We start from the raw sequence: 14,741 nt of genomic DNA on the forward strand, positions 1-14,741 counted from the left end.
ATAATTTTGTATTACTTTATCTCAGAGTTCTACATGATAGTACAATCACATTTTATTGTCCTTTGCTAATTTTGGCAAAGAGTTTTAGAAACACAGCAAAGTACATGTGCTTTCAAAGAATAAAAGTAAAAATGTCTTCAAAATAATTTAAAGCTTTTAGTACTGCATGACTATGTAAGGATTTTGAATTAAACATCAAATCTAAAAACTTTCTTTTTAAGTTAGATTGGAAGATTGGTTCCCCAAAGGTAAATTTATGATCATATTATAAAATGAAAGCTTATGACATTTTTTCAATCTGGGAGTCATAGTTATTAGTCATTAAGAGTCCTGCCTAATATCAACTTCTGTCTCGGATACTTAGCAGCTTAGCAAGTTGTTTTTATGGGTCTTTCCAAAAAACGGGGGTTACTTCAGAGGATATTTAAGACAATAAAATGAAATCATCCATGAAAAGTACTTACCTGGTGTTGGGAATTATGGAAAGGAAACAACTTTTACACCTTTATAGTAATCATGGCCAATGAGTAAAGAATTTCTTTTTTCTTTTTTCTTCCATTTAGCAATTACTATACAAATACAAACCGTAAAGAAGACGTTCGTTTAGAAACACTGGAAGTATATTCTGTTGATCCATACAACCTAGCAAACTAATCAGAAGACAAACGGGTATCTAATGAAATTTTAAATATTCTTATTAATTTATATGTCAAAATTTCCTTCAATTTAAATTTATCACTAAGCATAGTACTAAATATATATGGTTCTGTTGCACATCTTTACTAATCATGCACAAAAATTGTTAACATCTATTTCACATTGCCAACTATGTCCCTGTTTTTGTTAAAATTTATTCATCTATTCAACAAATATCTAAATAAATAGCAAAATAATTAAGAATAAGATAAATAAGAACATGATAAGTATTGTGGAGGAAAAGAAAGCAGGAAAGGGGATAGATAGGGCAGGGTAGTTGGAAGAGAAGTTCTCACTAAGAAAATGACATTTGAGCAAAGACTAATGTGAAGGAGCTAGCCTTGTAAAGGAAAGCGCATTCCAGGAAGAAAGAACAGTAAGTGCAAAGATCATAATAAGGTGGTGTGTTCCTGCTGCAGTGTGGCCTTGCATGGACTGACCAAGGGAGAGAGTGGCAGAGACGAAACCAGAGAGGTACAGGAGGAGGGTGAGGATGGTGGATCCTACAGAGTATGCTAGGTCATTGTAACGAGCGTAGTGTTTATTCTGAGATGGGAACCACTGGAGGGTTTTAAGCAGAGAAGCAAATGATCACTTTAACTGCTGTGTTAAGAAGAGAGTGTAGGTAGCTATGGGTAGAAGATGGGGAATCCCTGTGGACCCTATCACAGAACTCCAATAAATTGTGAGTGGCTACCAACAAGCTGGTGAGAAGAGTTCAGATTCTGCATGCATTTTTGAGATAGTGACAGTAGAGTTTGCTGACAATTTGTATCAGGATATGAGAGAAAGGGAGGAGTCTATGATGATGCCTGGGTTTTTGGCCTGAGTAACTGGAAGGACAGAATTGCCATTAATTACAACTGAGAATGAAAAGCAAGACTGGGGAGAAAAATGAGTTCCACCTTGGAGATGTTAAGTGTGAGATAATCTAATAGACATCCACATACAAGTGCTGGAAAGGTAGCTGGATGTACAGGTCAGCACTTTGGGAATAGGACCAGGCTTGGCATACAAATTTGGGCCTTGTCAGTATATGGATGTACAGAATAATGAAACCGAGTAAGATCATCAAGGGGGTGAAAGAGGCTAGCGAAGAGGAAATGTCCAAGTGCTGAGCCCTGGATCCTCCAACATTAGGAGTCATGGAGTGGGGAGGAGCCAAAACAGGGGTGAAGAAGCAGCTCTGATACAGGACAGAACCCCAGAGTGTGGTGCTCTAGAGTCATGCAAAGAGAGAACTTTAATGAGGAGGGAATGATAGACCCTGTCAAATGCTGCTGAGAGATCGGGAAAGATTAGTCGTGAAAACTGACCATTGTGTTTAGCAGCACAAGATTTGCTGGTGAACTTGACAAGTGCAGTTTTGGTGTAGAGGAAAGAGGCAAATTAGAGCTGATTGAAGTGACCTTAAGAGAGAATGAAAGGAGAGAAATCGGAGATATTAACTCTTTCAAGGAGTTTTTCTATAAAGAGGAGCAGGTAAGTAGAGTAATGGCAAGAATAAGAAGTAAAGGGAAGTATTTTTAAGAGTGGAGGAATAGCTGTTATTCCTGTAAGCTGAAGAGAATATTTAGCAGGAAGGGGGAAAATGATGGCAGGAAATAAAAGGAAGAATTGCTGGAGCAACATCTGGGTAAGCTAGAAGGAGTGGGATCTAGGACTTAAGCAGAGGAGTAGACCTTAGATAGGAGCATGGCCTTAGTAACAGGAGGGAAGGTAGAATATATGGGTGCAGATGAAGGTAGGTGGGGAGATGTGATGATGAAAGCACATGTGGAAGTTCTCTTCTGTTGCTTCTGTTTTCTCGGTGAATAAAAAGAAAAATGATCAGCTGAGAGGGAGATTAGGAAAGGAGATGTTAGAGATTTAAGGAGAAATGAGAAGGTATTAAACAGTCACCATGAGAGTTGAAGCCTGAATGATAGGGAGTATAGAAAGGTTGACAGGCAACATGAAGAGTCCCCCTGAGGTTCCCAGGAGAAAAAGGGTGTGAACATTTGACAGTTTGCTAAGCCCAGGCCGTACGCTGAGGCTCTTTCATGCCTTATCTCATTTAGCCCTCACTATAGCTTTAAAAGGTGTGTATTATTCCAAGATAATACCTAGGTGAGCATATAATATCCCAGCTGAGAAAACCAAGGCGAAAAGGCTCTCTTGGCCAAAGACTTGGGGGTCAGTAATTAGCAAAGGTAGAATTCAAGCTCCAATCTGACTTCAAGCTGCTTTCTCCTACATAATCTATAAGATATAAAATAAAGATACCACCTCTGCCCTCTTGGAACTTATTTTAGTAACAAAAATAAGACATATACATATCATAGTGTAAGATTGAGTGCTAAAAACAAGATACAGAAAAACTGCTGTGGCAGTTGAGGAAGAAAAGTTTCCTTGTTGCTAGTGAGTCATAGCCAAAGAGAAGAAGAGAACAGGAGAGACTACCAGAGTGATCTCTAAATCCAAAGCCATGGGAACCCAAAGTAAAGTTATTACCTAAATGTTTGTTGAATGAATATTTGAACGAGTGAGAATGAAACCATTGCTTCAATTTCTCCCTCATTTATTTTTATTCATATTTATCAGTATAAAATTTAATTATTATTTGCTTTACTTCATGTTATATGAAGAAGGACCACTTAATTGAATGATACCTTCTCATAGGCTTGATGCTCCATTATTTATAGCACTTTTAATTGGTATATATAGAGAGAATGTTAAAGCTAATATTTAAACTTTGAGTTATACCACTGCCTTTCATGCTGTCTCCTAAATAGAAATTCATCTATTTCAGTATGCCTTGTTGCTTGAACAACAAGAACCAACTGAACATTGGTTGGAGAGAAACCTAATATCAGCAAGTCTGTTGGCATGGTCTCAACATCAGTGAGATTATTTCATAAGTTTTAGCTCCTATATGCACTTAGCCTCAAGCAGAACAAAGAAAATTTGCTTGATGATAAAGATGGAAGCCCAGTTTTACTGCTACGTGCTCTTCAAGGACTTTTTGAAGCCTCACCTGCGACATACTTGGAGCCAGGCTATGGATATAAACAGTTAAATAGCTCTGAAAATTGTCACCTTTTTCAGGAAGGCACTAAAAAGAGCTGTCCTTGTGTCTAGACTCTTCTTTTTATAATCAGCGTACTCACTGTTACCATATACTTTTGGTTGTAGTGTGGTTTAAATTATTTAAGCAAAGTATGAAGCATATCCTGTGGCTATGATGGGCATACATTTTGGGCGAAGTCTGATTTTATTTTAATAGGAGTATCTTTCTCTGATAAATGTTTCACTTTTATTTCCTCTTGGTTTGAGTTTTTCTCATCGTATATACTTTACCTTTGCATAATCACTCAGTAATTCCAATTTGCACAATTTTTGTAAATTATGGGAGTCAAGTTTTAATTCTGAAGTTTAATTATGAAGTAACTGTAGTTGCTTGTAAAATGTCATTTGATAATGTGTACATTCATCATTCAAATAAATGTTGTCTTTAAAGAAAAACACTTGCCTTATGTGATTTTTTTTTTTTCTGGAGTCAATGAACTCTTGAATAACGACATAGTCTTAGGGTTTTTAGAGTTCCTGATTTAATGTTGATGCATTCTGGATCCCACCACTTCGTCATGTTAGCCAAACTCTCAACCCCCAAACTCAGTTCCCTCATCCTCAAGGCTTAGCAAGCCAATACTTTCCCCCAGGGCACTCATTCTCTCCTTCCACACTCTAAATCCAGCTGTCAGTTTGCTCTGTTCCACCATTTCAATTATTGAGAAAATAAGATCTTGCTCATTGGCTACCACAGATTTACTCTCCCCATTTTCTCTCAGACTGTGTATGCTGTTTGACATCTTTTTTAAAGAAATTGTGGTTAAAAAAACATGTAACATAAAATTTACGATCTTAACCATTTTTAGTGTACAGTTCAGAAGTATAGAAGCGCTAAGTATATTCACATTGCTATGCAACAGATCTCCAGAACTTTTTCATCTTACAAAACTGAAGCTCTATATCCATTAAACAGTAACTCCACATTCTCTTCATCCTTCAGTCCCTGCCAACCACCATTCTACTTTTCCATTTCTATGAATTTGACTACTTTAGATACCTCATATAAATGCAACCACACAGTATTTGTCTTTTTGTGACAGGTTTATTTCACTTAGTATAGTGTCCTCAAGGTCCATCTATGTTGTAGCATGTGTCAGAATTTTTTTCCAGACTGAACAATATTTCACTGTACGTATATACAATATTTTTTATTCCATTCGTCCATCAGTGGACATTTAGGTTGTAATGCTGCTATGAACATGGGTGTGTAGATATCTCTTCAAGACATTGCTTTCGGTTCTTTTGGATATATACCCAGAAGTAGTATGCTGTTTGGCATCTTACTCATTCACAGTCAGTACCATTTTCCTTTCTACAACTTGTCTGTTCTTGCACCTCAAGCCATCTGCTCTATTATACCTTCATCTCTACTCTATTCTCCTTCTTTATCATAGCAGAGGATGAAAACATCACAGGATAACTCTATTTCCTCTCCCTTTACCTTCAAGCTTATTTATACCCACTCATCCTTATTCTCATTTCCACCTACCACTTTTTACAGACTATACAGTTCTCTTCTCATCCCTTTCTGTTTCTTCCAGGATATTGCTCCCTCAGTAATACCATCTCTCATCACTGGCTTATTCTTTCCACCTACAAATATGTTCAAGCCAGTACCCATTCAGCTGCAAGTGACAGAAATCCATCTCACACTGGCTTAAACCAAAAAGGAATTTTATTATGCCACATGAGAGAAAAGGTCAAGCATGCAGCTGGCTTCAGTTAAAATGGGAATTAACTATTCAAATCATATCCTCAGGACTCTGTTCCATTCCCTGGTTCTGTTTTTTTCTTGCTGGACTCATTCTCTGATAGACACTCCCTAAAAACGGGCAAAATGTTTGTTCACGATGCCAAGTGCACGTCTCGTCAGCTTAGCATTCCAGCACAATGAACTTCTTTTGTCCAATAACTCCTGCAAAAGTGCCTTCATTACCTCTGATTTGTCCAACTAGGGTCACATGTCCCCATTTCAACCATTTACTAGGATGAGAGCAGTGAAATAAGCAGATGACAAGGCCTAGGCTGCTTGTCCAGGCTTAGAGCTAGGGATAGGATTGATCTACCTCAGTTGTTCTCAAGTGGGGCACTCACACCTCCTCCCTGCAGAGGACATTTGGCAATGTCTATAGACGTTTGTGATTGTTACAGCTGGAGGAGGGGAGTGCTACTGGCATCTAGTGGGTAGAAGTCAGAGATGCTGCTAAATATCTTATAGTGCACAAGACAGCCCCCCAAACAGAGAATTGTCTGCTCAACGTGTCAATAGTGTTGTATTTGAGAAACCTTGGTCCACCTGAACCACATGGAACTGTGGAAAAGAGGAAAAATCAGGGGCCCAATTCCAGAAGAAGGGGCCCAGTTAAAGCAACAAATTTCCACCCTCAAGCCTGAAAACAAATCCTCCCCAAACCATCCATGCTTTCTCTCTTAAACTATCTCCCTTCTCTTTACCACCAAATTTTCTGAAAAAGGGGTTGACCTTAGCTGATTTACTCATTTCATTTATTCACTTAACAAACAATTGTAGAAATCATTCTTGTGTGCTAAGCAGTGTTTTAGGTTGTGGGATATAGCAGTGATAAATGGACATGTTCTCTCATGTAGCTTTTATTCTAGTGAAGAGAGGCAGACAACAAGCAGATTGTCAGATGGAAATAAAATGAAAACATAAGTAAAATTTTAAAAATTATATGAAGCAGAGAAAGAGGAAAGGAAGTTCCGAATGGACGTGCAATTGTAAATAGTGGCCAGAGAAGGCTTCACTGAGAACATCACATTTGAGCAAAAAAACTCAAGGAGATGATGGAGGTAGCCATGCAGATAGATATCTGGTCAGAAAGTGTTCCAAGCAAAAGAAACATTAGATGAAAAAAAACCAAAACAAAACACAATAGAACAAACAAAAACAAACAAACCAAAAAAAATCAAAGAGGGACTATGTCTGCTGCATTTGGAGAAATTTTTTTGCATGCTTATGGTAAAATCCAGTAGAAAGGGGGAAAATAATGATTCTGGAGAAAGAGGGGAATTCCTGGAGTGATGTCTTTGAGCAAGTAAGAACAAATTGAATCTAGTGCACCAGTGGAGAAGTTAGCCTTCGATAAGGGTGTGAACAGTATAACCATACTAAGAGGAGATAAGGAAACTATATAAACCAGATAGAGGTATTGGTGTTAAGTAATGAGAGAAGTTTGTGGAAGTTTTCTTTGATTTTTTTTCTGGAAAAAAAAAAAGAAGTGAAGCTATAAACAGAGACTAAGAATGATGGAGGAGAAGTCAGAGTTCAATGTCAAAATAAAAAATTTGAAATAGTCTCTTGGAAGAATGAGAGAGTAAATGGACTAGGTAACTATAGTAAGAACACCAGGCAGCATTACAAAGGTCCATTTGAAATGAGTTGTCATTAAACAGACTAGTTCCCATGGATATGTGTTTTTCTCCAACCATGTTCAATTTCATGGGTACAGGGGCAAAATTATGGAGAAATGAATCTAACCAAGATTGTTCATTTAATAAATATGATAAAGTGGGAGAAGGGCAAAGAAGCCGAGGTTGTATGCAAGATAGTGATTATAATGATCGACCATGGAATTTAACCTGGTAAGGATGAAAGTGAGGACACTAAGGGGGTTTGAGATTGAAAGATGGCGGTAAGATCAATGGACTGTAGGTACTGAGAGATACAAAGATTGTTGGGATCAGGGTACTAGAGGTGAAATAGAAGGATAGGACTGGTGGTTGGACAGTGGGATGGCCAAAATTATGAAGGGATTATAGTAATTGAGGATGACAGGGTCTAAAGTATGGCCATGGGCATAAGTGGCAGAGTAGAAGGAAGAACAAGATCATTGGCAGAGAAGAGGTCAAGGTGCCGAAAGGCCAGGTATTTGGAAAATACCATCACTGTGAATATCAAATCACTGAGGACTATGACAGGAGTAACAGTAGAGGAGTTTGCCATGAGCTAGGAGCTAAAACCTTCAAGATATGAGGGAAGAAAGCAGATGCTAGAAGATTAGTGTAAAAAGAAGTGGTAATGAGTGGCATATTCTGATAGCATGTGAGGTAAGCCTGGGGAATTGAATCTTCTATTCCCTTTGCCATGGTCTACCATGATCTAGCTTCTTTTTCTGTTGCTCTGTAGAGAATATCTTGAAAGGATAATATCAAATCCTTGATAGAGTGGTATTAAAGTATTAAAAAGGAGGTGTGGTAAATGATGTGATCAAAGTAGACGTTTCTTGCAGTAGAGTCTTGGGAGAGAGTCTAATGGAAAGGAATGGAAAATTAAGAACATATCTGGCCTTTGGGACACTGCCCTTTCTCAACTAGTGAGGGTAGGAAGTGAGACTTGAATAAAAGGGACAAATGAAGTAACACAGTATTCTGGATTGTTTTTGTGAGCTAAGGCTGTATATGCTGAGTGATATAGGTTTGCTGGACTGTGTGTACATGGGTCTCCAACGGTGAAAGTACACTGAGTAGAGAATAGTTTTCAACCTTGAGTGTCTTTATTCCACCATGAATCATATCTATGCATGGAGGAGAAAAGAGCTAGCATATTTACTGAAATATCTGCTACAATATCTTTTCAACCTTCATCCCCCTCTCCTCTCTACAGCATTTGATATTTGGAATTACTCCACTTGCCATACGACTTGTTTCGACTCTTGCTTCAGAAATGAGTGGCTCTTGTTTCTACTAATTTTTAAATCTGGAGTTCTTGTCTTAGGAACCACAGACCTCCAAAAATTCGTGGCTAGAACTGTATTTCAGTTTAACCAGTGTTCTTTGTAATCCCATGTACTTTATTTTTTGCATTTAAAAAATAATTCTGAGAAGGGGTCCTGCTTGATCAAACAGGCAAAGTGGTCCATGATACACAAAAATGTTAAAAACCTCTGGTTGATAAGTCATACAGAAAAAGACAAATGCTGTATGTTATCATTTGTATGTGGAATCTAAAAAATAAAACAGAAGGATGAATATAGGGCTTCCCTGGTGGCGCAGTGGTTAAGAACCCACCTGCCAATGCAGGGGACACGTGTTTGAGCCCTGGTCCCAGAAGATCCCACATGCCTCAGAGCAACTAAGCCCATGTGCCACAATTACTGAGCCTGCACTCTAGAGCCCTTGAGCCACAACTACTGAGCCCGCATGCCACAACTACTGAAGCCTGCGTGCCTAGAGCCCATGCTCTGCAACAAGAGAAGCCACCGCAATGAGAAGCCCACGTACCGCAATGGAGAGTAGCCCCCACTTGCTGCAACTAGAGGAAGCCCACGTGCAGCAATGAAGACCCAACACAGCCAAAAATAAAAACAAATAAATTAATTAATTTTAAAAAATGAATGAATATAACAGAACAGAAACAGACTCACAGATATAAGGAACAAACTAGTGGTTACCAGTAGGGAGAGGGAGGGGGAGAGGGACAAGATAGGGGTAGGGAACTAAGAGGTACAAACTACTATGTATTAATAAATAAGGTACATCATACCTTATATATATATATATATATATATATATATATATATATATCATACAGCACAGGGAATATAGCCAATAATAACTTTAAATGGAATATAATCAATAAAAAATTTGAATCACTATGTTGTACACCTGAAACTAATATTGTACATCAACTATACTTCAACAAAAATTTTTTAAAACCTCTAGATGAATCCTGATCTTTCTATTGTTTATTGTACATGTTCTCCCTTAACAGACCCAACAATTCCTGAGATTTTTAACCCTCTTCCATCTATTTCCTTTTCAGAAGTCCTCATTATGGGCCTTACTAGAAGTCCAGCTTCATAATCAACAAACTACCTATATTCCTAAACTTTTCCTAGAACATTCCCACACCTCCTGGCTGTCATGAAACTCCATTTGCCCAATGACCATAACTTTCTCAGTTAAAAATCCAAAAAGCTTTTGACATTCTCCCTTGATCAGGTTACCCTCCCTCCTCCATATTAATTTCCTGTTACTGCTATAACAAATTACCTTGAATCTTAAAACAACACAGATTTTTGTTTTAACAATTCTGGAGGTCAGAAGTCTAAAATGAGTATTACAGGGCTGGACCAAGGTGTTGGTGGGACTGACTCTTTCTGAAAACTCCAGAAAAGAATCTGTTCCTTGCTTCTTCCAGCTTCTAGAGGTAGCTGGCATTCCTTGGCTTGTGGCAGCATCACTCCAATCTCTGCTTCAGACATTGCCTTTTCCCACTTTGTTCTGCTGCGTTCCTCTTATAAGAACCCCTTTGATTATGTTGCCCACCCAGATAATACAGGATAATCTCCCCATCTCAAACTCCTTAATTTAATCACACTTGCAAAATCCCTCTTGCCACATAAGGTGACATATCACACGTTGTGGGGAATAGGACAGGGACATCTTGGGGACCATTATTCTGCCTACCACACACTCCCATTTCTCTCATCTTTTCATTCATACCTTTCCCTCCCCCATACTTCTTATTTCAATAAATAGCACTACCATTCATTTTGAATCCTCGGGCTAACTATTGATTTCCTTCTTTTTCTCACCACTAACTTTAAGAAAGAAATTAACCAAAATCCAATGCTTGAGTAAATTTTGTTCATCTGCAATATCTTTCTTAATTGTCTACTTTATCCCCAGTCACAGTCACCACCAAACCCCACCCAGATGATGGCAAAAGCCTCCTTGCTGGTCTCCGCTATTGCCTTATTCCTATCCAGTCTCTATACTATAGACAGCATCATATTTTTAAAAATGCAAATTTGATTAAGTCACTCTCGTTTAAAAAGTCTTTCAGTGGCTTGGTGTATCTCAATTCAACATAAAGAAATTGGTTCTTCATATTCCCTGTACACTGAGCATGCTGCCTGCAACTGTTGCTTCAACAGAGAAAGCAGGCATTTCTTTAGGTGACCTTCCCACGTGGATTCTTGAGAAGGGGAAAAGTCGTGCAGGGGTGTATAAAAGCGAAGTTGTGAGAATCCACCGCCTTTGTCTGGAACTGCCCATCCTCACATGCGGAATACATCAAGGAGCTGAAAACGCTGCCAGATTTTCCTCCTGTACCTGGATCTCTAAGGTGGTCTTTGGGAGTGATACTTGTTAGAAACAATGCAAACTGCGAGTAAACAAGACCTTGCTCACCAAGGGGAAGTTGTAGTCAAAAGCTTTTTGTCCCGGAACCTCCTCCACGCTTCTCAGACTCTGGGAGCGGAACCGTGTGTGTGGTGCTTCTCTCGGCTGCACTTTCCCCTGACTTCGATTTTCTCCGAGATCGCATCTGGTTACTAGAGGCCCTTGGGGACGATGGGAGCCACTTCTCCAAGGAGCCGGGAGCCTCTCCTGCCGCCAGCGTTCCCTACCTTCTGCCCCGGAGGAGCCCTCCTGGCGATTCTGGTGCTGCTCGAGCTGCCGGCGGCCTGGGGTGAGACGCGGGCGGGCGTGGGAGCGGGCGCGGCGGGCACTACCTCGCTGGCCCTCGCGTTCGAAGTGTCTCTTTCCATGCGCTAGGCGCGCGAGAAGGCAAGTCGGCTCCGGGATTCCCGTGTCCCGGGACCCTGCTGGCACTGGTCGAATTCCTTTCGTCGGGGGGCTTATGTTGTGCTCAGCGCAGACGATGAACAGGTGCTGCACGGAATTGTTTGCCTTTGTGTTAATACAGAGACTGGCTTATAGCAGTGCGGCGCTGATCACGAGGAAAGAAAGGGGGGTTGGAAATTCGACAAACTTGGGTTCTAATCCTAGAAACATATTAATTGTGAGGAAAGTTGCTACATGTGTTTCGTCATCTGTCAATGCGAATACTGATCTCTGTACCTCATGGAGTTGGTACCTAAATGGCATAAAGCGTGTCAAAGGTCTAACACAGGGCCTGCCACTTGATTTCTATCGTCATTACTTCAGCTCTTTGTTCATGAGAGTGTTTGGACAAGCAGTCCAGGGGGTGCAATTATCACCTGAAAAGTGCCCTGCATCCGGCTATATTCACCCCACCCACACCCCAAACAACCACTGCCATCATTACAGATCCCAGGTGCTTGGGGTTAGAAGAGCTAGCTAAGCTGCAGAACCCTCAGTGTAACGGTTACCAGTAGAAGGAGAGTGTAGAGATGTTTACATATTGTCCTATTTTAGTCAATTGTTTAGAACAAAACTATCATGAAAATTTTGATGTGGCATCCTCCCTTCCTTCCGTTAGCTTCAAACAGGTAAACAGAGATTAGAACCCTTCTCTTCTTATTTTTGGCTTTCCTAGAAGTCTTCTTAGTTGCTCAGACTCTTGTCAACATCTTGGTTGAAGAGACAGTCTTTTTTTGCCCAGCCTCTTCTTGACAACTCAGTTTGCTCTTCGCAGTCACTAGACGTTTTGCATTCATTATTTATTTATTTATTTATTTATTTATTTATTTATTTATTTATTTTGCGGTACGCGGGCCTCTCACCGCTGTGGCCTCTCCCGCTGCGGAGCACAGGCTCCAGGTTCCGGACGCGCAGGCTCAGCGGCCATGGCTCACGGGCCCAGCCGCTCCGCGGCACGTGGGATCCTCCCGGACTGGGGCACGAACCCCTGTCCCCTGCATCGGCAGGCGGACTCTCAAACACTGCTCCACCACGGAAGCCCCATTCACTACTTGATTGTGCCTTCTCTTCTAAGAGGAAAAGGGAAACCAAGTTTCCAAAGAAATTGCTATTAATATCTTATCTCCTTAGACGTCATAAAAGAACCTGTTCACTGAAGAAATGGGATAAAACCTAAAGCTTTATTTTCAGAAGAGAAGCATGCCAAGTAAGTTAAGCAATCTGTGCTTATAATTTTTGTGGACTTTGTGGCTATCTGGCTCCCTTCTTACTGGAATGTTGTTGTAGCCTGTCCATGTTTATTAAATTACTATTACAGTACAATCACAGACACTATTTTTTTCAATGTCAATTTATCTCTTTATTTTTAATGTAACATTTGTTCAATTTATAGAACTAATTTTTTTTAACATCTTTATTGGAGTATAATTGCTTTACAATGTTGTGTTAGTTTCTGCTGCATAACAAAGTGAATCAGCTATATGTATACATATAACCTCATATCCCCTTCCTCTTGTGTCTCCCCCCGACCCTCCCTATCCCACCCCTCTAGGTGGTCACAAAGCACCAAGCTGATCTCCCTGTGCTATGCAGCTTCTTCTGACTAGCTATCCATTTTACATTTGGTAGTGTATATATGTCAGTGCTACTCTCTCACTTCGTCCCAGCTTACCCTTCTCCCTCCCCGCCAGACACTATTAATTACAAAACAAAATTTCCTAAGGTCATCATAATAACTTCAAAATGTGAAACAGCCTAAACTAAACTATCTAGTAATTTACTTGCCAAAGTAATTTAGCTAAAGAAAATGCTGATGGAATACTGACAGTGTGCACAGCACTTTGGAGTTTGAAAGAAATGTAAGAGAGAGCTATGCCTCCAAGGTGTATGCATACAGGGTGGTAGGGTGGTGGGGTTTTATGAAATCTCCTTAATTAGGAGGCCAGGGCTCTGGTTTGCCCAGCCCCTGCTACTTACTAGCTGGGAGCCTTGAACCCAGCAAGTCAATTAACATTCCTGATCTTGAGAGTCCACACATATAAAATAAACATAATTGGCATTCTGCTATCTGAGAGGGTTATTGTAAAAATCAGATGAGGTAGTGTGTGTGACAGGGTTTTATAACCTGAAAATCCCCACAGGGATCTACAAAACCATTACTAAGAAGTCACACAAGAGCGCGAAGGCCATGGGGTGATTGAAAAGGGAGATCCAGTGATCTTAACCTGAGTGGAAGGAGCATGGCTTTAACAGCCCTAGAGGAGTGAATCCAAAAAAAAAAGATTGTAAAGCATGTTTCACAGGAATATTTATTTTACATAAAAATTAGCACACTAGTTAAGCATTGCTAGGACCACTTTGCACATGGAGCAGACTCTGACGCCCTCACTTGGTAAATATACATGTTTAAATATATTTAACATTTAAATATACATAATATAACATGTTACATATAAATTAACAATATAATTATGTTATATTCTGTAATATAACATACTGTTTTATATACATAAATTGTTATATTCATATTATAAAACATATGCTATATTTATGCTGTTATATAATATAGCATGTATGATTACATTGTATATTGCAAACATATAACTATATATAATAGCTTTATTAAGTTATATAATATATATTATAATGTGATATCTAATATTAACTTCTTATAGTTTGTATATATTATATATAATATATAATATTAATCTATATAATACATAATGTGTATATTAAATATCATATATTATTTAATACCAAAGTATATATTATATTATGCCATATAGAAAATCTAATGTATATTATACATTATAACAAAGTATGTAGTACATATTATATATTATATAATACACCAAATATATAACATTTAATATATATCATAAAATATATAAATATATTTAAATATTTAAATATAAAATATTAAAAAAAATTTTAAAGTGCATGCTCTTTTTTCTTTAACTTAAAGAGTTACTTAAGCAAAACATTTTCAGGTCCCTTCAAGAAAGGAGAGTATGCAGTATGGGCAGCAGAGCATACTCCAGGTTGTCAGCTCATGTTTGAACAGACATGGAAGAAATAAAGGGTAGTTTGTACTTATAGTATAGAATAAATCAACCTGCCTTGAGTAGAAGTTTTGAGTCAGGTGTATTTCAAAGTGGACATCCAAGACAAAAATCACAATGAGATGACACTATACACCCACCAGAATGGCTAAAATTTTAAAAACTCACCATGCCAAGTATTGGCTATAAGGTGAAGTAACTAGAATTATCATACATTGCTCATTGGTAAAATGATACAACCACTTTGGAAACAGAGTTTTGGCCGTTTCTTTAAAAGTTAAA

The 14,741-nt window shown here is 38.9% G+C and overlaps 2 protein-coding genes across 3 annotated transcripts in view; both read left to right on the forward strand.

Annotated features, from left to right (window-relative positions):
• CR2 (complement C3d receptor 2) overlaps positions 1-4,194 on the forward strand; it is a 34,462-nt gene extending 30,268 nt beyond the window's left edge. For both annotated transcript variants that reach the window (XM_019918740.3, XM_019918738.3), the window contains 2 exons: positions 564-669; positions 3,488-4,194. In XM_019918740.3, coding sequence (XP_019774299.1) covers positions 564-654 — 91 coding nt within the window. In that variant the 3' untranslated portion in view covers positions 655-669; positions 3,488-4,194. The remainder of the gene's footprint in view (positions 1-563; positions 670-3,487) is intronic.
• Positions 4,195-11,124: 6,930 nt separating this feature from the next.
• LOC101324585 (complement receptor type 1) overlaps positions 11,125-14,741 on the forward strand; it is a 110,897-nt gene continuing 107,280 nt past the window's right edge. Inside the window, exon 1 of the mRNA XM_073802654.1 lies at positions 11,125-11,242. Coding sequence (XP_073658755.1) covers positions 11,125-11,242 — 118 coding nt within the window. The remainder of the gene's footprint in view (positions 11,243-14,741) is intronic.

This window comes from Tursiops truncatus, chromosome 1, assembly GCF_011762595.2.
Source record: "Tursiops truncatus isolate mTurTru1 chromosome 1, mTurTru1.mat.Y, whole genome shotgun sequence".
Classification (NCBI taxonomy): domain Eukaryota; kingdom Metazoa; phylum Chordata; class Mammalia; order Artiodactyla; family Delphinidae; genus Tursiops; species Tursiops truncatus.